Source organism: Lynx rufus, unplaced genomic scaffold (genome assembly GCF_022079265.1).
Source record: "Lynx rufus isolate CCGP_SWC_20201006 ecotype Redwood Valley unplaced genomic scaffold, mLynRuf1.p SCAF_2, whole genome shotgun sequence".
Lineage (NCBI taxonomy): Eukaryota > Metazoa > Chordata > Mammalia > Carnivora > Felidae > Lynx > Lynx rufus.
The window spans coordinates 196,800,508-196,826,048 of NW_025814834.1; the positions used below are offsets into that span (position 1 = coordinate 196,800,508).

General features: G+C 47.7%; 2 protein-coding genes across 2 annotated transcripts in view; one reads left to right on the forward strand and one right to left on the reverse strand.

The window, feature by feature from the left end:
• The window catches only part of CSMD2 (CUB and Sushi multiple domains 2), a 600,117-nt gene that overhangs the window by 252,408 nt on the left and 322,168 nt on the right, over nt 1-25,541 (forward strand). The gene's annotated exons all lie outside the window — the stretch shown is intronic.
• HMGB4 (high mobility group box 4) lies at nt 12,393-12,974 on the reverse strand. Its single transcript, XM_047085754.1, has one exon. It carries the CDS (start codon nt 12,972-12,974, stop codon nt 12,393-12,395), a length of 582 nt encoding a protein of 193 aa, XP_046941710.1.

A 25,541-nucleotide genomic window follows, 5' to 3' on the forward strand; every position in this document is an offset into this window, starting at 1 on the left:
TCCAGACCCTGGGTCAGACTGACTTCCAGTTTCTATACCTCTTGATTCAAATTATCAAGAGAGAGAATCTTATTTGTTCAGCTGGCTAGTCAAGTATCAACTCCCATCCAATCAGCTGATACTAAGAAGGGGCACCCTCAGCTGGGACAAGCATAGCCACAGGAGCCCATCCCTCCAGCGGTGGCAACAGGAGGCAGGTGAGGAGCAGGGTAACCCAAAGAAGAGGGCATGGGCTGGGCACAAAACCCAAGATGTAGCTTTCTCACTGGTATAAGCTTTCCACCTGCTCTTTGGTCTCCCTCAAAAAAAGTGAAGAAAACTTACTCTTTTCATCCACCTCCTTGAACTAAACAAAATAAGACAAAGGGCCTGGCACTCCATGAAGAGAACTTGAGAGAAATTTCAGGGTGTCCTCACCACCACAGTATTGTCTGTCTGGATTTCATAGTCTGCAAAAGGAAGCTCTGTAAATACTAGGGATTGCTGTGATGATTACAAATCCTCTAAGAAGCTAAATTTCCCAAGTTCTCAGAGTTGTAATGCTTAGGGATTTAGAGATGTAATTAAGAACAGATGGGCCTCAAAAAGGTTGATGACAATGATCTGGGGCTGTAGGAAACAGCAGAGAGGATATTGAAGGGAGGTCCAGGACTTTGTCTCCCCCACGTGGTGGCAGAACGCTGCCTCGGGGGAGGGGGAGGGGAGAGGTGAATGGCCTGAAGGACCTTGGTCACTAGAATTACTGGGTCTAGGAGTTCCTGCCCCCCAGTCTCCCAGAACTGTTGACAGAACCTATAAACCCACTCAACAGGTTAGAACCAGGCAGTGTGGAGTCAGCCTTGGACCATGGTGCTGTGGCAATGGTTTTCTGCTGTTCTGGGACTGAGGGAGACCAGCCACAGCTGGTCCATTTCCTCTAGGGCAGCCATTTGCCTTCTGCCCACACATCAGTCTTGCCACAAGAGGGCTTCTGCTGCCTCACTGGGCCGTTCCCCAACACGCTTTAGTTTTTACTCATTTCCCAGTGTTTCTCTCTGATTCCAGTACTTACTAACAGGCATGGAAATACCAAAAGGCAATACTATGTTTTATTTGATCTATTGACCACGGTGGCCTGAATCTATGGTGTCTGTAATGCCAAGATTGTTTTGACCTTCTAAAAGGCAATGAATGCTCTCAGAACCACAGCCAAGCAAACAGCTTAGACCCATCCACAAGCAAGAGTCTGGGACCCTGGGAGTTCCAGGGCATTAAATTGCCATCAAAATTTGACCAGAGTCTTGAAACCCTTGCAGCTATGGAAGGGAAGGAGCAGTGACCCAACAATTTTCATGAGAGGCCATAGAATAAGGATGTTAGAGTCAGAATGCCTGAGTTCTGATACCTGATAGCTGTGTGACCTCAGATAAGTTGCTTAATCTGTCTGTATTCCATCTTCTCACCTGCAAACCAGAGATTATTATAGACTCTGCTTCATGGGGTTGCTATATTAGATGAGTCAACACATGTGAGGTACTTAAAACAGTGTCTGGCATGCAGCACATGCTCAGAGTGGTCTCTCTTGTTGTCAGGTGGTACATAGGCACTCTACCCTGTGTCTTTTACTTTTGTTCTCACAATAACCTTAGGAAACAGAGTTTTGTATTCCTATATGCAAAAGAAGAAATTGAATCTCTGATGTTCGATAAATTGCCCAGGACCACCTAGCTAGTAAATGGTAGGGATAGATTTCTAAAGTGGAGATCTCTGACTCCAAGGCCTATGTTCTTTCTATTCTCTGCCGTGGCCAATCCCCATCATGGACCGCCTTGCTTCCCATAATCATACCCCCTCCCCTCCCGTTCCCTTTGCACCCACCCAAGTTAAGTCCAGTGACTCTGGAATCACAGCACCACTTTCGGGCCATGACAACTCTCTGAGCCTCAGTTTCCCTATTTCTGTAAATTGGCACAATCCCAGGGCCCGCTGAGAAAGAGAGCAGCAGCCCCTGAGGGCTGGAAACTGGCCTGGCAAAATCAGGCCACTGCTTCACTGGGAGCTGGCCTGGCACCCACAGCAGACCTTGGTGTTGTCCTGTTGAACATAAACATCAGCATCACACAGGCCGTTCTATAACCATGATGGGTTAAGACAAAAACAGGACTGCTTCATAATCACATCTGAACTCGAGCACAAGCAAGAACATTACCAAGACACAAAGATGACTGAACAGTCCCCTCCCTCTGCATCTTGGCTGACATGAGTGACAGCTGCTGCTCTACCAATTACAACTTTAGTCCTGCTTCATTCTTCCTGCCTTCTAGATAAAATTTATGAACTACCCAGTTGTAAACATATGCCTACTTTGTGACAGCATCTAATCCACAGCAAAGCTCTACTTCCTTGAGCCCTCCCCAAATCACCTAACACAGGCTTGAATCCTATAGTAGGTCCTTTCCAATACCCTCTTACTGGGACCTCCACAGTTCCCAGTGGTGTGCACTCTGGCTCATTGCCACAAGCCAATAATGCCAACTTTGTTCAACTACAGGTGGATTCCTGGTGGTCTTTGGCTGTGGTTTGGTGGGTGGGATGGGCATCCACACTGCTTCTGGAATTAAATATGGTGATGCTTGAAGAGCACTTAGAAACAGGGCCTGGTCCAAGGAAAGTGCCCAATACATGCTAGTTACTAGCACTGTATTTATTGCCAAAAATGTCCCTCTTTGGACAAAGCTGGTGCACACCCGTTAACCCTAACCAGCTTCCTTCTTTTCAGAAGTCCGTGCAGACACCCTCTCAGGTTTGCCATGGGCACTGAGCATGCCCCATTTGCACTTTACAGACCCTTTCCTCCACACCGCAGACCTCAAGCCCGTAAAAACCTTTAGTACCCATGACTTTTGGGACTGCTGTCTGCCCACTGGGGCTCCGCTTAGAGAACACCCCCTCAGGGTGTTTTGACAGCAAGATGGGTAGAAGGGAGGCCAGGCTGGCAGTGGAGTGATGATCAGGCTTCAGCAGTCCCCTTTCTGCTTGCTGGCAGAGTAGACACTCTACAAATGGAAGTTCCCTCACCCGCTTGCCAGAGCTGCACAGGCCAGAGGAGTCTGGCCAGATTCTTCAACCCAAATGTACTCACAGCTGCATCCACGAGGGGCAGCCCCAGGGATGGCAGAGTTCTTCATGCCCACTGCTGCTAATTGCAGATAATGCATTAAAAATACAGAGCCACATCTGTTCATTTCAACATGAGTATCGAGGAATTTACGTGGTTTATAATGACAGAGTGTGAGGGGAGGAAAATGCTCACTCTGCCTGCAGACCAGACGCACAGCTGTGAGCAGAGAGCTGGAGGTGTGGTTTCTGGTGCCCAATAAATTCTCTGGATGCCAGCCAAGCCCTTTCTTGGAGGTGCCAAGGGATAGATCCAGGTATTTCTCTGGAAATACTACATTATGTAGCCAGTCAAGCACAGAGTGTGAGTGTTGGTGCTCAAGAAGCCTTCTGGGCCAGCTCTGCTGTTTGCAGAGTTCCCATGAGGAGGGGACCGACTACTGCCAGCCACAGGACAGGAGGAGCAGTGTGCCTCTCATGATTCCAACAAGCAGGCACTGAGAAGCTGGCCTAGAGTTTCAGTTCCTTGCCTGCAAAACGGAGGTATTTAAAGTTCTTGCCTCATTGGGTTTATTAGCAAATCAAATAATTACATCTGGTTCACCCCAAACAGTACCAGGCACAGCATAGGCATCCAATAAATGTTTACTATTATTATTTTACTGCATATCACGCATTGTGTAAGATTTTAAAGGGTACCAGGATGAATAAGGCAAAGCCTCTGCCCTTCTCCTCAAGTTTGGGAGACAGTTGATACAATGTGATCTGCAGTGGGATGATAATATGTTACAGGAGCACAGAAGAGGGTGGGAGAGTCAAAGAGGGCTTCCTGGAGGAAGGGCCACCTGACCTGACTGTCATCTGAAGGTAGACGTTTACCAGACCTAAAAGGTAAGGAGGATGGTCCCAGCCTGGAGTAGCATGTGCAAAACCCCTGAGGAGAGTGTCAAGGTATAACATTTCTGGGGGAAATACTGCATAGCAGGGCCTTTGGGTGGATAATAATAAGCATCTATTGCTGTGTAACAAATTTCCCCAGAACATATGGCTTGAAACAACATTACCTCACATGTTCTGTGTGTTAGAAATCTGATTGTGATTTAGTTAGGTCCTCTGGCTCAGGGTTTCTCACAGGCCACAGTCAAGGTGTCTGCCAAGACTGTAAGTCATCTCAAAGCCCAACTGGGGAGAAGGGTTTGCTCCAAGCTTACTCACATGATTGAAGGATTGAGTGTCTCCGTGCTGTCAGTCAGAGACTACCTCAGTGCCTTTCTGTCGGGCTTCAACATGGCTGCTTACCCCATCAGAGCGAGTCAGAGAGGGAGAGGATAAGACGGGAGTCCCAGTCCATTATAACTTCATCTCAACAGTGGCAGCTTACTATTTTTGCTGTGTTCTACTTGTTAGAAGCAATTCACTGGGTCCAGCCCACACAGAGGGGAGAGGATTGACTGAGGGCACAAATGCCAAGAGATGAAGATCATGTGGTCATTTCTGAAGGTATCTACCACAGGCTGCCCTCTGGCCCCCAATGACTCGTTCTTCTTTCACACACAAAATACAGTTACCCCATCCTCGGGTCCCCAAAGTCTTACCCCATGATAGTATTAGCTCAGAGTATAGAATACCATCATCTAAATCCGGTTCAGGTATGGATGAGACTCGTGGGTGTGGTTCCTTAAGGGCAGGTTCTAGAAGACAGTTACTCTGGTGCTGTAGTTCTACAAAACCAGAGAGAAAAGTTCTCGGCCCCCACATACCCAACACACGATGGTGGGACAGGCCTAAGGTAATGGTTACAGACATTCCTACTCAAAACAGGGGGAAATGTGAGCCATAAAGCAATCCCTGGTCCATAACAATTCTGAAATCTACCCAGGAGATACTGGAACTTTCTTGATTACCTTCAAAATCTGGGAATAATTCTCCATGAGTGTTCGCCCCACCTTCTGAACTCTTGTTTTCTCCCTCTGAGTCATTTTTTTCCCATGGAAGAAAGCATATATTGAGACTGGGGAGTCCAGTGACCTCTTTTTATTTTGTGCTGACTCCATCCCTCTCAGTCCTTCTTCTGATCATAGTTTTCTCCAGACCTTTGTGGGTCTTCGCTAAATCTGAGATTCACTCTTTACACGGAAGCCATGCCCACAGATTTCTTTGAACAAAACCCTTCTCTACCTTGAGTTTCTGCTAAGGTGACCAAGGAGCGATACTCTGATGCTTCCCAGAGGCCTTGCTGTTTGATCTGGAGGACCTGTGAGACCACCGTCATCTCTCTAAAGGACCTTGTGTGACTGAATGACGCCCTGCTCTTTTGGTCTTCCTGAGGTCTCAACCAAAGGCTGCACAGCCTTACTCTCAGCTTTATCTCCAGACCACCTTTCCCTGACAGCACTGGAAAGCCATTTCTTGATTTTAGTGTCCTTTGCTGTCTTGGGAAATTGAGAGTTTTCAAAACTATCAAGTCCCAGAGTACCTGTGTGGCTCAGTCGGTTGAGCATCTGACTCTTGATTTTGGCTCAGGTCATGATCTCAGGGTTGTGAGATTGAATCCCGCATCAGGCTTGGTGTGGATCTTGCTTAAGATTCTCTCTCTCCTTCCACCCCTCTGCTCCCCACTCTTGCTCTCTCTCTCTCTCTCTCTCTCTCTCTCTAAAACAAAACAAAACAAAACAAAACCTGTCAAGTCCTGACTCCTTTTTAAACAATTTTTCCCTTGATTTATCTCTTCTCACATAAATGTCAAGAAGAAAGTGGTCGGTGCCTTTGGCACTTTGCTTGGACCTCTCCTTGGCTAGGTTACTAAGTTGAGTGGGCCATGTTGCACTTTCACGTAACTGCAGACAATAGTGTTGCTAAGCTTTCTGCCACTACAAAACAAGGATCCCCTCCTTCCAGTTTCCATAACATGTCCTTGCTTCCTTTTGAGCCTTCACTGGCAGCATCCTCAAAGTCCAGATTTTTCTAACAAGCTTCACAGAATATTCCCCTAGACTGCCCACTGTTTCCAAAGCCATCGCACATTTTTAGGTATTTTCCATGATACTATGCCTCTCTTGATAACTCAATCTGGATTATCACCTATTGGTTTGTAACAAATTACCCCAAACTGTGGTTGCATGAAACAACAGCATCTATTAGCTTAGTCTCTGTGAGTCAGGAATCAGAAGTGGCTTATCTGGGTCACAAGGCTGTTCAGTAAAGGTGTCCACTGGAGCTGAGGAATGATCCACCTCCAAGCTTATTCATGGTTGTTGGCAGGATTCATTCCTTGTAGGCTGTTTGAAAGGGGGCCTCAGTTCCTCACTGGGTGTTGGCCAAAGCCACCCTCAGTTCCTTTCCACATGAGCCCCTCCACAGGGCAGCTTTCAACATGTCAGTTTGCTTTGAGCAAGCAAGAGACAGAGACAGAGAGAGACCATTTTTTACACCCTAGTCACTGGTACAGAAGTGACATCTTATCACTTTTGCCCTATTCTATTCATTAGAAGTAAGTCGCTAGGTCCAGCCCACACTTAAAGGGAGGTATTACACAAGGGTGTGAATACCAGAAGGTGGGGATCACTGGGAACTACTGCAGAAGCTGAGTGTGGGTGGCAGTGCAGAGGCAGCAGGGGCTCATGCTGTGTCAGACTGCCACAGGCGATGGGCAACCACTGAAACACTTTCCTGTTGAGGGGGAAGAGTCTTACATCAATCAGGCATCAGAGGAAGGACTGGAAAGGGAGCAATGGGTAGTGAGAGCTATTGCATGGAAACTTACAAGGGGATGGCCACATGAGCATATTCATGGCATCCCACCAACCCAGAGGTCAAGGCCAGCCTGGAACATCACATGGCCCCCTTCAGGCCCCTGGCTAAGCTTTCTTCTGCTTCAACTGCCTTTTTCTGTGTTGTTCTTCTCTTCTTTAAACCATCCTCTAGACACCAGGGCAGGCACCCTCATTCATAGGGTCCTTCTTACACACCAGCCCTCATTTACTGTGATATCCCAGATGTTTTGTGTACTCTCCAGAACACCTAAGGGCAAGTATTATTTTGGGGAGTGTGATTAGAGGTACATGACAAGAGAGTGTCATCCCCTTGGTGACTTAACCCTAAGGACCATGCTCTGTCCATGGACCTGATCCTCAGACTTAAAGGCCCAGAAACTGGATCATTTCATCCTCAGACAGTTGGTGCTTTAGTGGCATCTAAAATCAGCTATAAGATCCCAATACAGTTATGTGTTCCAGATGCTAATCAATTGTTTTTCAACTGGGATCAACTCCTCTGTAGGGATTTGAGGTAAACCCAATACATAAATATGCTCATTCCCATGAGGTTTGAAATCCGTTGGCAGTGCAGGAGAAAAACATGAGGGTCAGCCTGTCGCCTCTATTACCAATGAAGTAATTGGAACACAGACCTGAGCGCACTCTGCAGCCAAGGAGGGGTGGGAAGAAAGAAAAGGATGGTCAGCTCCTTCTCTCAAACCCAGTAGGCAGATAAGTCTCACTCACTCTTCTAAGTGAATGGCTGGGTTGCAAGAGGGAGAAGAATTCATCTGTGAGCCCGGGACTAGCAGCATCAGTGTCACCTGGGAACTTTTGGAAATGCAAAGTTTAGGTCCAACTCCCAGAAAAATGGCATTTTTGGGGACATAGCATTCTGTATCCAACATGCTCAGAGGTGATTCTTTTTTTTTAATGTTTATTTATTTTTTAGAGAGAGAGAGAGAGAAAGAGAGAGAACAAGCAGGGGAGGGGCAGAGAGAGAAGGAGACAGAATCTGAAGCAGGGTTTAGGCTCTGACCTGTCAGCACAGAGCCTGACGTGGGGCTCAAACTCACAAACCACGAGACGACCTGAGCCGAAGTTGAATGCTCAACCGACTGAGCCACCCAGGTGCTCCGGAGGTGATTCTAACATAGGCTCAAGGTTGACAACCACCACTCGAGTGAAAGCTGTTCCACATGCAAACATGAGACCTGGGAAGAAGTGTCCTTATGGAACATTCTGCCACCCATGCCTACCCTTATGAATCACAGGAGTAGAAGTTTCACACTTTTCATGTTTGATTTTTAGCTTACAGTTGCTCCCACGAGTACCAAGTAGAGGCTCCTGATTTTTTCCCCTCCAAAAAAGAGACATGTCATGGGCTTGATATTTGTTAACCTTGCCTCTAGCTCTTGCAGACCTTGGAGGGGCTAGCATCTCCTTGTTGGCACTTGGTAGTCTCTGAAGACTCTAGAATGCCCAATAACCAGAAATCAAAGTGGATGTACATGGCTCGCCCTGCAGAAAACTCTGTGGCTTCCCACTGTACTTAGATGTTAAAATAAACTCCTTTCTAAGGTCTGCCCCTCTCCAGCTGCATGGCATCCACTTGCTCACACCTTGTCATTCTGGCCTCCCTTCCCTCCCTCTAATATGCCAAGCTCACTTCTGTCTCAGGACCTTTGCACTAGCTGTCCCACTGCTTGAAGAACCCTTTCTTCAGACCTTGGCATGCCTGGTTTCTACTTGTCCTTTAAATCCAAACTCAGATGTCATCTTTGGCCACTGATTTAACATGCCCTCAACCTCCCTTGTCACTGTTTATCTCATTACCCTTGTTTATTTTCTTTGGAGCACTTGGCACTATCAAAAAATGATCCGGTGTGTTTATTTGTTGACTTATTATCTGTCTTCCCCTCCCTGGAACGTAAGAGATCACAGACCTTGCTGTATTCCAAGCATCAGAACAGTTCCTGGTATATTGCAAGCATAAGATTTACATAAATATTTGTTGAATAAATGAATAAATGAATGAATAAATGAACATAGGAAAAGCTTTAGGAGAGAAGGATCAGAGTGCAGTGATTTAGCCATTGAGACAGCAGTGGGCCCAAAGACTCTGCCTTCCTCTTTCCAAGGGCAGGGGCACAGCCCACCTGAGTGGGTCTGGAGCGCTGGCTCCACACCACACTTCCTGCCTGCTTCTCCTCTAGCCCACTGACTTAGTCCAGGCTCCCACCTCTCCTCCTCCTCCCCCTCCTCCTTCTCCTCCTCTTCCTCCTCCTTCCCTCCCTCCTCTGTCATTACATTACAGTCATTAGAAGCCTACAGATTCACACCCTCCTGTCGCCTTTTTCATAAAGGAATGTTAATGGAATTTGTCTTCAGCAGGGGTGATGCAGACTGTTGTCAAAACTATGACTTGGCCACCCACATTCATGTAATTAATCACACAGGAAACCAGAAAGGGGCAGTATGAGGGCTGGGCCCGGCTGTGTGGCAGCCCACTTCCCAGAAAGGAGTGTGGTACAACACCCAGCTGCTACCCATCAGGAGCCCACAGGTCAGGCTGGAAACAACTTAACTGGAACCACTACAGAGGAGTACAAGCCAGGATGGACTCTGCCCAGGGCAGGGATGGAGGTGGTCTTTTCCACCTTCAGGAAGTTACAAAGGAAAGGAAATCAAACAGTTAAAGTAGAGGCTAGAGAGAGACATAAGGCTAAAGACAGCCTCTTCTAGAATTATAAGAAATCAGGCATTTATTAAATACTGTATTGGTTATCTATTGTCATGTAACAAATCACCATACACTTACTGGCTTAAATCAATACACATTGTCTCATGGTTTCTGTGGGTCAGGAATCCAGTAACAGCTCAGCTTGGCTGTGAGACCTCACAATGCTGCAATCAAGGTGTCAGTGAGGGCTGGGTTTTCATCTGGAGGCTCAACTGGGGAGGGGTCCACTTCCCTGCTTATGTAGTTGCTGAACATTCAGTTCCTCATGGTTGTAGGACTGGGAGCTTTAGTTTTTGTTGGGCTATCGGTCTGAGGCCACCCTCAGCTCCTAGAGACTTACCACCATTCTTTGCCATGTGGGTTTCCTCAGCTTGGCTGCTTCACCAAGCCAGCACAGAGAATCTCTAGAGCATATCAAGTAGTAAGATGGAGTTTTATATATCATTACATAATCACAGAAGTCACATCTTATCTGTTTTCCTTCATTCTATTGATTAAAAGCAAGTTACATGTTCTGCCCATATTTAATCAGAAGGGATCATACATGGGTATAGATACCAGCAGGGAGAATCATGAGACAGCCACCCTAGAGGATGCCCACCACAGTACCTATTATGTGTTAATGACTGTGTCAAGTGCTCTTATATGTATTACATCATTTATTCACTAAAGCAACCTGCAAGGTGGGCATCATCCCCATTGCATGGGGGAGGACTCAGAGGAAAGAGAATTTGCCCAGGGTCTTGCAGACATTAAGATCAGAACCATTTGTACCATAGCACCAAGCCAATCTGTGCGAGCTTAGAGGCTGAAGGATTTGCATCTTTGCAGTGAGGAGCAAGGGCCTGAGGGAGGCAGGGGAAGCAGGGTAGCAAGTGCGTTATAGCTTCCTGTGAGACTTGAGACCAGAAGGAAGGGATGGGTGTGGATTACATGTTGAGAAAGAAGAAAAAAGAGCACTTAGGTTTGATGATCTCTGCTTTCTCAATGAAATAGAAAATGAGGACGTCTCCTGAGAGAGTGGAGGTTGGGCTGCAGGGGAAGCAGAGCCAAGTTGGAACAACAACTGTAGGAAACAGGGAATGGGAAACAGGAATCTGGCCAACACCAGTACAAGGTTGCCAAGTAGGATAAAGCTGCTTCCTCCCTGAAGACTTCAAAGGTTGCCTTGGTAGGGGGTACCTGCTTCCACCCTGGCACTTTGTACAGTCTTCACTTTAACTGTGCCTTGTAGTGCTGTTGCTTATGCCCACAACCAACTCTCTCATCAGAAGGAAAGTTCTTTCAGGGCAGGAACCTAACAGTAGTCTATGCGGGGCCTCCCGGTACCCAGCACAGGATCTGCCACATGTGAGTCTCCCACAAATAGCCTGATTCCAGACATTGAATTTTGAAATCACTCCACTCTATTACCTTCTATTCCCTAAAGGCTCACCCAGTCCTATAAGACTTTTCAAAGTAAGCCTTTTTACTTTTGTTTTGAGAGTACAAATAGCAGTACAGTATGAAGTGTAAGTGCATCATGGAATAGGAATGGAGATGGAATTAGGGAAGCCTCTTGCGTGCATAACCTGGTGACAAAAAAGCATTTTTGCAATTTGGCCCAGTCTTTTTGATGTCAAGAAGCCAAGAGCCATTTCAAAATAGTTCGTATCAATCTATATTGATATGAAACGTTGCCCATAGTATATTGTTGCCTGAAAAATAGTTACAGCAAAGACACAAAACAATCTGATTTGTGTCAAATTACCAGTTTTGACTTTAAGTGGCAGAAAACCTAATTCAAACTAACTTAGACAAAAAGATGGAATATGTGGGTTCATCTTCAATGAAAATCTCAAGACTATACCCTGATGCCATAAAGACTAACATTGGGGCCCGAGAATGAGGCAAATGGCTCACAACAGCCTCAGGGCTATACTATACAGGGCCATAGGATCCCTTGCAAAAGTTCTGTGGTCCACTCTGATTGGACCAGCATGGGTCACATGCCTGTAACTGAACCAATCAGTGTGACTGGAGGACTTCATCTGATCAAGCCTTGGATGGAGGCAGGTGCTGTGAACAAGAGGAGAAGGGATGGATACCAGGTAGTCAGAAAGGCAACAAATGTCCATGCCCATGTGTGTTATGCTTATAAGCACAGAAAAATGAGTGGGTGGATGCCCACCAAAATTATGACAGGGTTTTCTCCAAGTTGTAGGACTTGGGCAGAGTCAAATGTCTGTTTTTGTAAAATCAGTCCAGAGCTTCATCCCCACTAGAGTAGGGATCACCACTGGAGTCTCATCTTGGCTAATGGTATGTAAGGCTTGCTGGCGCAGCAGTTCTAGAATTACTGGAGAAACCAAACCCCCCAAGGCCCACCTAAACTCCAGTTTCTCAACCTCTGCTGGGCCTGAACTGGGAGTGCAACTTGAACTCCAGGCCTTCTGGCCCTCCTGCTGAAGAGAATGGCAGGACTGAAGGACCGGTGCTCATGCACCTGACCCTGAGGAGAGTCTTCTGCCCTAGATAACCACTTGCAACCAGGATGCCCTTACCTCCATGACTTCCACTTTGCACCTGGAGACTCCCATCCGACCTGCCCAAGCCAAGCTCTGTAGGTACTGACCTCACGGGCTGCTCTGTGGACACCTTTGCTACCTGTCTCAAAGCCAGCCCTCCCCAGGGTCAGCTTCCAAACCCCAACCTCAACTACCACCCCACTCACTTCCTCCAAGCAGCAGCAGCCACGGCCGCTGTAATGCCACACAGGAGACCAGAGACAGGCAATACAGTTGAATGACATTTTATTTCTAATTGGATCCGTCAGCCTTGTCCGACTCCATTTTCCCTCTTCGCTGGTTCTTAGCTGACCGTTGGTGGCCCTTGTTGGCCTTACGTTGTTTACGGTAGATTTCCACGTCCTCTTGGTACTTGGCTCTCAGGAGAGCTGCTCTTTGCTCATATGGCTGCTTTTCAGCACCTGTTGTTGCTGACCACATCTTCCCTGAGGCCTTTGCCACCTGCACTACAGACCAGTTCGGATTCTCCCTCTTCAGCTGGGCATAGTGGTCTTGGCAGAAGAGCAAGAAAGACGATGGGGGCCGTCTGGGTGCGTAGGGGTCCCTCTTTCTCCTCTTCTTCTTCTTGCCACCATAATTCATCATCTCTTCCTGGTATCGGGCTTTGTCGAGCTTGGCCAGGGCTTCATATTTGGCCTTTTCATGTTTTGAGATGGATCTCCATTTTTCCGAACACTTTCTAGAGAACTCTTTAAAGCTGAGGTAGGTATTTGGCTGCTGCTCCTTGAACTTGTTCCTGTAATTCAGCAAAAAGTGGATGTAAGAAGAGACATTTGCCTTGGGCCTTAGCTCAATTTCTTTTCCCATGTTCATAAGGTCATTTTTTTTTTCTGGATTCAGTAACTTGGATAGCAGAGACTTCTGTCTCCACACTCCAGGAACAATCTAGAGGGTGCTCTGCTTGCGGTGAATTTTTCTCTCTGAAGAGCTACGGTCAGGAGTCAGCCTTTTCAGTGGTGGTGGCATTATTGAGTCAGAGGAGGGGACTGTGACATCATTCACCAGCCTGCAGCATTTGCATACAGCCACTCTTATTGGTTGGTTACTTGCGGGTCCATTTCTGCTTCTCATGAGCAATGATGGTTCATCCAGACGAGGCTAGGGAGCAGCCCCTTCCTCTAGAATATTTCTCCTTGGCTTCCTGGAGGCCACAGGCTTTGCTCAGCAATGGGAGCTTTCAGTCCCTCAGATGTAGTAAAGAGCCATGGGGTCTGCCTTCCTTGCCGTAAGATTGTCAAGATGCCGCATGATCCCTTCCACAGTCAGGATGGAAATAACGAACACGAGGAGGTGGATGGCTCTGAGCTGTCATGATAAAATGTGAAGTCTTTCTGTTTGCCTTGAATGGTGGCAGCTCACACCATTCAAAGAGTTTAGTAGTGACTCTAAAAATAATCAGGTATGACAGCCGTGACTCGGTTCCTGTCAGGACAAAGTTGTCTAATTTAAAACCCGAGCATTTGGGCTATACATCTAAATTCTTCATCGCTCTGAAGAACTGGGGGGCGGGGTAGGTGGAGGGAGGAGAACCTTGAGGTTTTACTAATTACACTTGAGTCCATGAAAGTGGGGTCAAATCCTTGGCTTCTCAGGAGGCCTCTCTGCTCTCATATCAGGGATCCCTGTCTCTCAGGGTTAGAGAACAGAGCCCTAATGGCTACACTCAAACTAGCTGGCTTCTGATTTGTTGTGAAATCAGTTGCAAATATTCTACCCTTCTTCCAGATGAAGGAAGAAAGAAAGACAATAGAAGTGTCATCTAGTGACCTTTGGACACTTTAAGGTCCTTGCTTGGAAGGTACTGGGGTTAATACAACTCGGTGGTTGATAATAGTGCTGAATCGATAGGGCTGGAAAATGGAGCCTCATTAGCACAAAAATTAGGGTAAAATAGCCACTAGCAGGTGGGAGTCTGAATTTGGGCTGATTTGCGTGACTCAAGCTTGTGCTTCACATGCTGCCTCCTCAGAACTGGTGCCTCCGAGGCCGATGGTTCCAGTGTACGGCCTCGGTTACTGAGCCTGATGAGAAAGCTGCCTAAGACTAGTCCGACCGCACTTACAGTCATTCCCAGGGCTCCAGGACTGACTTCAACATCCATCTTCTGTAAAAGAAATATGAAAATTGATGAGCGTCCCTAGTCCTGAATTTTATCCCCAGCTCTGTGACAAGGCGACTGGACTACTGACCAGCCCCTTCTTTCCTGTAAGCCTATGATTTCCTATCTGTAAAATGGGTGCTTTGGACTGGCCAAGAAAGACCCTCCGGGTGACATGCTTTAGTTTTATGGCTGCATTTAGGGGCCTGTAAAATATCAGATGCCAGCTGAGGCAGTCTGGGCTAGCGGTGGGGGCAGAGGGGTCTGGCCAGTGAGAACATTTCTCAGCCTAGTTAGCTTTTTGTGCTGCAGTCCTTTTTCCCAAGGGCCACCGCAGGTTGGCTCACCTGTTTGTTGGATTTGAGCTGGGCTACCAAGGGGAATGGGACATAGCTCCTCTCCGAGATGGAAGGACTTGGCTAACATCTATAAATATTAATCAGACTCTGCTCAGTCTCACAAAAACCCCAGCGGCTCATCTGTGCCTCCATTCATGACCTCCTACCCTTCTCATGATGAAAAGATCCAGAAGGATTAACCCCATGATAATCATCTGGAGCCTAACAGATCTAGGAAGACAAGGTGGTGAAAGGTAAAAGCTGTGGCCACCCTTTGGTGTCTGGGCCACACTCTCAACTTGAAGAGATGAAATGGGGACATTGTCTGGAGGACCTTAAGCACGGTCAACATGCCTGGATTTCTAAATCAATGCTATGTGTGTTGGTAGCTGAGACTTTCCAACCTTCTCCACCCTGCCCTTTTGCCCTGGGAAGGTGAGACCACATCAATGAGTCTCATGCCATCTGGCTTCCATTTCAGTTTGGCCAATGGGGACCCCAACAGTAGATCAGGGAGAGAGGAAGGTGAAGTCAGGACACTTATTCTGGCTCCCTCTTCACAGGTTCTCCAACCCGGGACTGAGGTCTTGGCTCCAACTAAGGGTCTTTTCCAAGTGACTGACTCCTTCTAGGTTCAGGAATTGCTCCCTCTGCTTGTCCTCTCCTGCCAAGGGTGGTAAGAGCTCAGCTTTTACTAGCCTCTGAGGACTCTGCTATGCCTGTGGCTTTCCTACACCTTGCCCTTCCCTTTGTAAAGAGCTTCTTTATTAAACACGCCTCAAATTCTTCTAATTTGAATGGCCATCTGTTTCCTACTGGGACCCTGACCGGTGTACCATGTTTCTGGCTTTCCACCATGAACAGCCATGGAGGTGGATAAATAAAGCAAGCGTGGGCACCAGTTCAGTGTCGAGGGTAGTGAGCTTCTCAAGGCCCAAGCACCCAGCAGTCACACAGCCCAGAATGGTCTGCAGGGGCAAACATGCCTGCCAGGGCAGTAGCAGAACAGGGCCAGATGGCCTCAATAGAGGCATCTAACAACACTTGTATTATGAGATGACCTCTAGGAAGGTTTATGGGTCTGGATAACCAGATAGTAAATATTTTCAACTTTGTGGGCCATATGGCTTCTATTGGAAGTACTCAACTCTACCATTGTAGCTCAAAAGTAGCCATAGACAATATATACACCAATGAGTATGGTTATGCCCCTGATAAAACTTTACAAAAACAAGTAGTGGGCTGGAGGTCAGAAATCTGCTGACGCTGGTCTAGAGATATGAGTTCAGTGTTTTCTAACTTGTTAATTGCAGTTTACAATAGGAAATACATTTTACATCATGACCCATTTGTGCACATGCATAGTTCATAATATTTATATACTGCTTAATGTGTGCCAGTCTCTTTTCTAAGTGCTTTACCTACATCAATTGATTTAATCTATAACAACCATGTGTGTGTGTATGTGTGGGTTGGAGGAGGTGCTATTTTTATCCCCACTGTAAAGATAAGGGTCTCTAAACACAGAGTATACAGAAACAAAAGCTTTATGAAACTATACTTACTATGTGTGTGATATACTCTTTTCTGTCCTGTTATAGTTCCTATTTTGTTATTTAAAGTGCAACCTGCAGACTGATCTCATGACCTACTTTGAACTGATTTGAAGAACACTATATAGGCAAGCTGAGGGGTAGCTCCTACTTTAGAGACTGTGAGATCCTCTTGACTTAGCAATGAATGATAACGAAGTGGAAAGAACATGGCCTAGAGTCAGGGAGACATGAGTTCAAATGTTAGCTTTGCCGCTTACTAGCTGGGTCTAGCTTGTTACAACCTTATTAATAAAGAGCAATGAGGTGGTAACAAAGCAGTATGGAGCAACTAACGAATGATGAGAATAACGTACCCATGCCATGTGGGCTGGACGTAGGGACTCACTTCTAATGAATAGAGTGTGGAAAAGTTCAAATTGTGTCTTTCCAGTGGAGAAAACTGACAGATACCACCTTAATCAAATAACGATTATCTTTCCCCAATTCCATAACCCATGGTCTAATCATGAGAAAATGTTAGACAAGCCCAAATTAAGGGATATTCTACAAAATACTTGACCGGTACTCTTCAAACATGCCAAGGTCTTCGGAAAGCAAAGAAAGCCTGAGAAACTCACACAAATTAAAGACTAAGTAGATTCAGTGTCTCAGTGCTATGGAAGATGTGGACAGGATTCTGGACCAAGAGAAAAGGCATTGGTGAAAAGACTGGAGAAATGTGAATGAAGTCTTCCATTGGGCTAACAGTACTGTACCAATGTTGATTGCTTAGTCCGGATACATGTAGCATGGTTATGTAAGATGCTAATGTTAGAGGAAGCTGGGTGATGGGTCTACAGGAAATTTCTGTACTATCTTTGCAACTCTCTTCTCACTTCAAAATAAAAAGTCTTTCAAAAATCTCCCCAGCTGACAGTAATGTGCACCCAGAGTTGAGATACCTTGACCCTTCTCTTCCAGAAATCTCAGGGCAGATTTGACCCTCAATTGTAGTGGCATATGATCTTGGCATATCTTCTGTAACAGTGTTCCCCAAATTTGAGGGCATGCTGGAACCGTCTGAGGAGGTTTCAAAAATCCCAGTGCTCAGGCCACAAGAAGAAGAGCAAAAGTACCAGGCTTGGGCATCTAGTAAATGCTTTGATGCTTCCTTCATCTCCCTCCTGCCCCTCTTCCAGTGGGGTAGGAATCAGTGACTGCATATGCCCTCTGAGGAAGGTATTTGTGAGGAAGGTATCCTCTTGAGGAAGGATAGGTACGATAACGGCTCCACAGAGATGTCCACATCTGAAACCCAGAAGCCCATGATTGTGTTATCTACCTTCCATGGCAAAAGAAAGTTTGCAGATGTGATTATGTTAAGGATTTGAGATGGGTGGATTATCCTGGGCTACCTGGGTGGACTTTATGTAATCACGTGGGTCACTGTAAGAGGAAGGCAGGAGTGTCAAAAGTTTGAGATGGAGATGTGGTGACAGATGCAGATTATTAGATGCAGCACTGCTGGCTTTGAAGATGGAGAAAGAAACCACAAGCCAGGAAACGATGTGGCCAGAAGTTGGGGAAGGCTAGCAAACAGATCCTCCCCTAGAGCTCCAGAGAGCACAGCCCTGTAGACACCTTGATCTTGGCCCATCGATACCCATTTTGGACCCCCATCCCCCAGGATTGTAAGACAATCTGTGTTGTTTCAGGCCACTAAGTTTGTAGTAATTTGTTAAAGCAGCGAGAAGAAAGGAATATAGTATCTTTCTCATCCAGCTTATGGTCTGTAACATTTCCTGTGCTATTCTTAACCTCTGTTTGTGTTAATAAAGATGAAAAATTTATGCCACCGCTTATTGGATTAGTTGTGGGAGCAAGGAGCATGATCTACTCAATTTTACACACTCTTCTTCACTCACTTGCTGACTCATTAAGTCACTAATTCACTCGTTTGCTTACCAATTAATTCACTCTTAGATTCTTTCAGTTCATTCACTCACTCATTCGCCACTCATGTACATGCACACATGCTCATAGGCACACACACATCTCAATAAATAGCTGTGAGTTGCTGGAGCAGTGTGACTGATTCTCTGATGGCCACTTATAAGCAGTAATTGAAGGACAGATATTGTCTTAGGAAAGGAGATGGTGGTAGAAAGAGGTATCTGAAATTTCCTGGAAGCCAGACTGGTGGGGAAGGCAGGGTTGTCAGCAGCTAGGCCTAGGCTCTTTGGCATTCACCTCATGCCAAGAACTGTTGCTCAATCGCATGTGACCATATTTTAATAATAATGATGGTAATGCTTCAGGCATATCATTGCCAGAAAAGCCTAGAGAGAGAGATTAATTTTTCCAAGGCCACACAGCAATGAGTGGCAGAGCCAGGCCTCAGACTCTGGTTGGTTTGACTCTTAAGTCCATGTGTTTAGCCTCTACTGGGAGTCCCAGAACTCCTTGGCTGGGGCCAAGGAGAAGAGGAAGCCAGCAAGGAACAAGGCCAAGTATTGCAGGAGGAGGGCAGGTGGAAGGAGCATAAGGTATCTAAATCTCAACACTTAAGGGATTCAAGGGAGACTTTTCTCATTTGGGTTGGAGGATCTCTCATTCCAGATGGATCTAGTCAGTTTATCCACAGTTCGTAGAATGCCCTGAGTCGAACAGGTAGACTGACCGGGGTAGCCCATAGAACCACACCAGCATGTGCAGGTAGGTCCACATGGAACGTGGGTCCACTACTGAGGACAAAGGCTGGTCAAAGCAGTGGACTAGTGAACAAGTAGACAGGAAATGGGACAGATGATCAGGCACAAGAATGGGATCAGCGTGGTGGGGGTCAGGCATACCTGCTTACCTCTGGCAGGATACAAAAAGGGAGGAGAGGATGAGATCTAGAACAAGACCAGCTTTGGGGAGATAATGCCCACAGTGAGCTGTGGATACCTCTCACAGGCCTTGACAAAGCCACTCTCTTATACCACAGAGTAGGAAGAGTGGTCACTGTTTTTTTTTGTTTTTTTTTTTGTTTTTTTTGTTTTTTTGTTTTTTTACAGAATGTGTGTGTGCAGGGGAGGAGCAGAGGGAGAGGGACAGAGAGAATCTTAAACAGGCTCCACACCCAGCCTGGAGTCCAACACAGGGCTCCATGTCACAACCATGTGATCATGACCTGAGCCGAAATCAAGAGTCAGACACTTAACCAACTGAGCCAGCAGGCACCCTGGTCCCTGATCTTTTTGTTCAGCCCCCTGCCTCTTTCAATCACAATGAACATCTTTCATTTTGTTTGCCTAGCACCAATCCCTCCCTCCCTTTGAGCGCATTCCTTCTTTTGGAGAACGGTCCCAAACAGGTCTAGGAGGGGTCCGTTCCCTTGGCTCCAGGAGTGGGCACATATGCCAGCTGGACTAATCAGAGGCTTCCAGTGGGCTTTTTCTAATTGGAAGGGAAGGGATCTCTGTATTGTTTCTGGAAGTGAAGGTGTGAGGGTGAATCGGAGCTGCTAAGGGAGGCCATGGTTCCAGACTTAAGCATCCACCATTCGCAATAGAGAGAATGAAGCCAGCAGACAGAGCATAATAAAGATAGGGCACAAAGAGTGGGGCCTTGTGGTATCTGGGTCCCTGGGTCTAGTCTAGTCATCCCTGGGGCCAGCTACAGCTTGACTACAGCAGCCAATAATTTCTTCTCTATTCCAGGCTGATTTGATCTGGATTTCTGCCATTTGAAACCAAAAGTATTACCCCAGATGTGATGGAGATGAGCTATACGGGAAGACAGGAACTCTCCTCTCCCCTGTTTGTCAATTCTCTCCCTCCTATCTCCTTCCTCTCCCCTCAACTTGCTTGTGCTCCACCGTACAAACAGCTGGACCTCTGGTTTGTTATTCAGAAAGTATACATACAACACTGGCACATTGTGGGCCCTTAATAATAATAGTGAATGCACTTTGAGCACTTGCTATATGCCAAGCACTGTACTTAGAGCTTTTATACCTGTTATCTCTCTTAAACCTCCTATCAGCTCTATGAGGTGGGTGCTATTGTTATCCTTAGCAAATAGATGGGGAAACTGAGACCCAAAGCAGGTCAATTACCTGCCCACAGTTAGACAGCTGGTAAGTTTAGATCTGAGCCCTGAACCCAGACGGATGCTTCCTAGAGCCCATGTGCCTAATCTCACCCCAGACTGCTTTCTTTCATGGCCCTTTGCCCATCAGTCTCCCTTCCTGCATGGAGACATGCCATGATCAAGAATATGTGGCTGTTGTGTCTTGAAGCCTGAGCAGGAGTTTACGAGCATCACCACATCACCCTGAATCATCACAATGCACTGTGAGACACACACTGGGAAAGAGAGGCTCAGAGAGATGCAGTCTCCCAGGGTCACACAGCCAATGGGTATGAAGCCAGCATCCAAATCCAGCAGCGTCTTGACTAGGACCCCTTGTTCACCGGCCTGCACATCCCTGAAATGTTTTAGGCCATACATCCTCTAGCCGACTGCAGGCTCATACCCTCAGCCTGGGCTTCAGAGCTGCCAGGATCTCAAGCAGGGCTGGCTAGCTGCCTCCTGGAGGGGGAGGGGCACATCGATGATGCTCAGGCTCAGAATGGCAGCCGAGTGGCAGGCAGAGGCTGGCGTGGGAGGCTCCTTGGTAAGCCATCTGCAAACGTTTCCTCTGGATGAGAAGTACTATCCAAATATAATCCCCAGAGGCCTCTGCAAGGTATAGATGGCTACCCTCCCTGAGAGGGGGACAGGTCCCTTCTCTGACTCATGTCTGCCAGTGACAGGTGGAAGATGGACAAGATTGAGAGAGCAGGAGCTGGTGGAGGTCAAGCTGGGGCTGCCCAAGGAGGAGGGAAGGTGGCTGCCACTTAGAATGGTTACCCTGGGTGCCACAGAGTGCCTTGTCCTTCCCCTTTCCCTCCCCACCCCCACCCCTCCCCCACCCTCCTGCACTGTTCTATCACCAGAGTGGGTGCAGGCATCCTTACTTCTCCAGGGAAACCTAGGCCAGGCTACTCTGAGGTCTGCTTAATCCCTGTGTGCTCTGGAAGGTAAGATTCAAGGCACTGATAAGATCCCATCCCTTCTCCCTTCAAACCAAAGCATGAGAAGAAAACAGTTCACATTTGTGAGGCACTTGCTGTGTGTCAGGCACAGTCCTGGACACCTTATATATACACAAGTTCACAGGACCCCCATTGCACAGATTAGGAAACTGGGGCCCAGAGGTTTTGGCACATACCCACATTTACACAACTAGAAAACAGCGGAATCCAGACTCAAATACAGGGCTGTGCTGATTCCAGAGGCCCGACCCTTAACCTTTGACCTCCCTAAGCCCATTGCCTCTGTGTAGGGGAACAAGACAGGTGATGACCCAGACAGGTGACATCTCCACCCAGGCAGAGACCTGAGGCAGGAAGGCGAGAGGGTCCAGGTAGAGTGTGAGTGTGCCTTGGTCCCCAGCCAGGCTCCCACGGCCTGCACCCCGTTCCTGGGCCAGGCCTGAAGGGGCAGGCTTTAACATCTTAGGGCATAGGACCATCAGGTCTCCAGGCCGGATCTCAGGTCTAACCTAGAGCAACAGAGGCACTGGCTGAGGGCAGGGGATGGCTGGCTAAGGCCAGCTAAGGGTTCAGCAGCAAGGCAGGGCGGAGACTGCTCTTCGATTCTGTCCCAATCAGACCGGAGCAGGACGGGGAGTAGGACAACGAATGTACAAGGCACATCACGTGTTGTAAGAGCAATGAAGCAGGGGTGGCAGCGACAGAGGTGCAGGCAATGATGCTGGGCCACTCCTTTGCCGTATCTCCTTTGCAGGGCCCCTCTTCGGCTAAGCCAGTGCACGGTCCGATCAGCCGATTGGCCCCGCTTGGGTCACATGGCCACCCTGATCCAATCAGCTGCGGCCTGGGGGTCACGTGGTTCCGGTGGGCCGCCTCATCTTTAAAGGCTTGTGGCTCTGCCTGATTTAGTCGCGGAGACAGAAAATGAGGGAGGCGGGCGTCCCCTGAAAGGTAGTTGAGGACCGGCCAGCAGCCCCCTCGCCCAAAGCTTGGCCCCGGGCCGCACCTCCGTCTGCAAGACCCAGCGCCAATCTGCTCCGGGCAGCATCCTGAGCACAGCCTCTGCGCAGAGACAGGAGACGCCCCACGCTGCAGCCCTCCTGGGTCAGCCGCTGAGTCGGGAACGCAAGGAACGGACGCCCCAGGCCACTCCCAGACCTTCTCAAGGTGCCATCCCCAACTCGCAAGCCCCAGGGGCGCTCACCCGCAGGTGTTGACACCCACATCCCAGGAGCCCTGCCCCTGGCACTCCCGGCCTCAGATACACGCCCTCCAGGGAGCGGTGCTTCTGGAGGAAAAGCGTTTACCTGATGTAGTTTGTGTGGGTTCCCCGGAGCTAACAATTAGCTGAGCAGGGAAGAACCCTGATAATTTGTGGAGTTTATTGAGTTGCTTCTGGGGGAAGAAGGAACATTTGCCCACATTGATTACCAGACTTCGCTGATCCTGCTCTGGGGATATGTCAGGACGGGAAGAGTCCCCCAGAAAGGTACCAGCAGCTGCCAAGTGAATGGGGAGCACAGTGAGGGCTGAGGGACCAAGGGGCTGGGGCGGCCTGGCTTCGTCTTCGTGGGAAACGGAGATGAAACCCAGCATGGCCTCAGAGGCTCTCCCTACTGTCTCCAGGCTCACCTGCTCGCCTGCCTTTCTCCCCACATATGCCCTCTTCTTTCACCGGCAGGATCTCATTCATTCGTTCGTTCATTCAGGCGTTCCTTCTTCTAGTGAGTGGTATTGACCGAGCTCTTTCCATGTATTAGTTTTCCATGCAAGGTACTGAGGAAAAAACTTAAGTAGTAAGAAATGGCTCTTGTCTTCAGAGAGCTCACAGTTTGGGGGGTGAGGCAGACCCCTGGACGATGCTTGGTGAGACAAGTACCAGGGTAGAGGAAGTGCAAAGAGTCACAGATACACGGGGGCAGCCAACCAGATTCTCTGGAGCCAGTGGCTGTAAGATCCCACCTGAAGGTAAGGAAGTAGCTAGAAAAAGGATTGGGGGTGGATCAAAGGGGACAGGGAGAATTTGGCAAGGAGCTGACCCTCTGTCGAGAATGCTGTAGATGAGATCCATACATAGTGAACCTTTAGGCCTAGGAGTCCTCTGAAGTCCTCCTCAATTAGGATTTTAAGATCAGTTGATTCCCACTCTCCTGATAGCCAAGGGGATGTAATTAGAACAGATGCCCCACTATTGAAAGCAAGAGGCCTGCCTTCCTTCCTTCCTTCCTTCCTTCCTTCCTTCCTTCACAAAGCACGGATAATAAAAGTGCTCAGTACTTAGCCCTCTCCACTAGAGCAGCTCCCTGGGGTGGCTGGCACTCCCACGGCCTTGATAGATCTTCCTGACCGATGCCTTGTGGCACGTGAAGTGCCAGCTGCCTGCTGGCCGTCTCCCACCCCCACCCTCAATGCCCATGCACCTCATGCTCCCACCAGCTGAGTCTTGCACTTTCTGAGAATCAGATGGGTCTGTTGCCAACTCTCTTGGTGCCAGTCATACTTGTTATTGTAATTATGTGATTTAAATTAAACATCACATAAGCTGATGAAATATGAGTGTGAAAGGAAATAGAGTTGCATCTATGGAAACTAAATTGAATGCTTTGGAATGACTCCATGAAGGAGAATCTCTAAAAAGAATTACTCCCTCAATATTAGGTGTGAGTGACTGAGACAGTTGCACCCCACTGGGTCAGTTCCACTGGGGCAGGGACCAAGTCCATCTTGCTCACTGCGGCCTCCCCAGTGCCCCACACAGAGCCTGGCACATTGTAGGTGCTCAATAAATACGTGTTGAGTGAACGTGCCGTAGAAGAATTAAACATGGTGAGCAATGAACTGTGGGTGTAGTTTATATAAGGCAGACAGTGTGGAGAACAAAACCGTGGTCAAAGGAAAGACCTTGGTCCTACATTAAATGGATTGACGAGTAAATGTGCATTTAGGTATTTGCACACTATAATGAAATGCTTTAGCTGTGTGTGTGTTCTTATGCCCTCCTCACAAATTACTTTTTACCAACCAACTATGTCATCTTCAAGGCTTCAAGGTGTTAGTAAATGTTTCTGTAAAGGGTGAGATAAATAATTTGGGCGTTGCGGGTTACAGTGTCTGTCACAGCTACTCGACTCTGCCGTTGCAGCATGAAAGCAGACAAATGTAAATGAATGATCATGGTTGTGATCCAATAAAACTTTATCTACAAAAACAGACAGCAAGCTCTAGTTTGCCAACCCCTGTTCTAAGGAATTGATTTGTTCTTTGTGCCAGGCACTGTGCTGTGTTGCTAGACATATCAAGATAAAGGAAATCCTGTCCCAGCTTTTACAGAGCCTGGCTTTTAGTTGAGAGATGGTTGTGAGTTGGTGTATTGGCATGATGGTAAGGGCTTGAGCATGGTGCAAAGGGGTTACAGTGAAGGCAAATGCTTCTCCCGTGGGGGCAGGGAAAGAGAGATGTGGAAAGAATGAGACATTTGGTTAGGTGTATGTGATGGGTGATATTTCCCCAGGTAGTCAGGTGGGGTGACAGGAAAGGACACTGCAGATAGAGGGAGTAGCATATGCAAAGGCACGGAGACATGGAAGAAGCTGGAGCTCGAAGTGGGTGTCACTGGAGAGGGAAGGCATGAAAAAGTCTAGATTTTATGATATTGGAGCTGGTGGGCCTCTGCTTCTGGGTTTCCAGCCAGGCAGGAACTTGGGAAGATCTCCCCACAGAGTACAGAGATGGACTGGGGGCAGAGGACAGATCAGAAGGCTGACTCAGTAGTCCAGGTGAGGATGACAAGGTTGTGAGGCCCAGAAGACTTGGCCATGGAGGGCAGGAACAGGAGGAGTTAAGAATGATGCTTGGGTTGGGTGACCAGGAGGATGGTGTGGATTACGGGGAGAAAGAACACTGGGGAGCTAGACTGATTGGCAGAAGCTTGGGTTTGTTCAAACAAGCCCCCAAACATCCAGGTAGGTTGCTGGGATTTGAATCTTCACACCGTGGCTCAGCTGCTCAGAGCTGCCTGAACAAGTGGGTAGGCACTGCTGAGAACCGGAACCTTGAGATGTCTTTCCAAAGACAAGTCTAAAGACTCAGGGACTCTGGCAGTCCATATCCAAAAGGGAACTTCATTCATCCTGGGCATTTGCCCGATTCCAGGAAAGTGTGTAACATCCTGGGTTTGTCTAAGGAAAAGCATTTGTTTTGACATAGCAAGAATCCTAGGTATTTGGCTAAGGAAAACTGATACTGAAATCATGGGTGATGAGAATGGGTGTGTCAGGGCTGAGTCAATAAAGTCTCACTTCAGAAATGAGAGGTGGCTTGGGCGG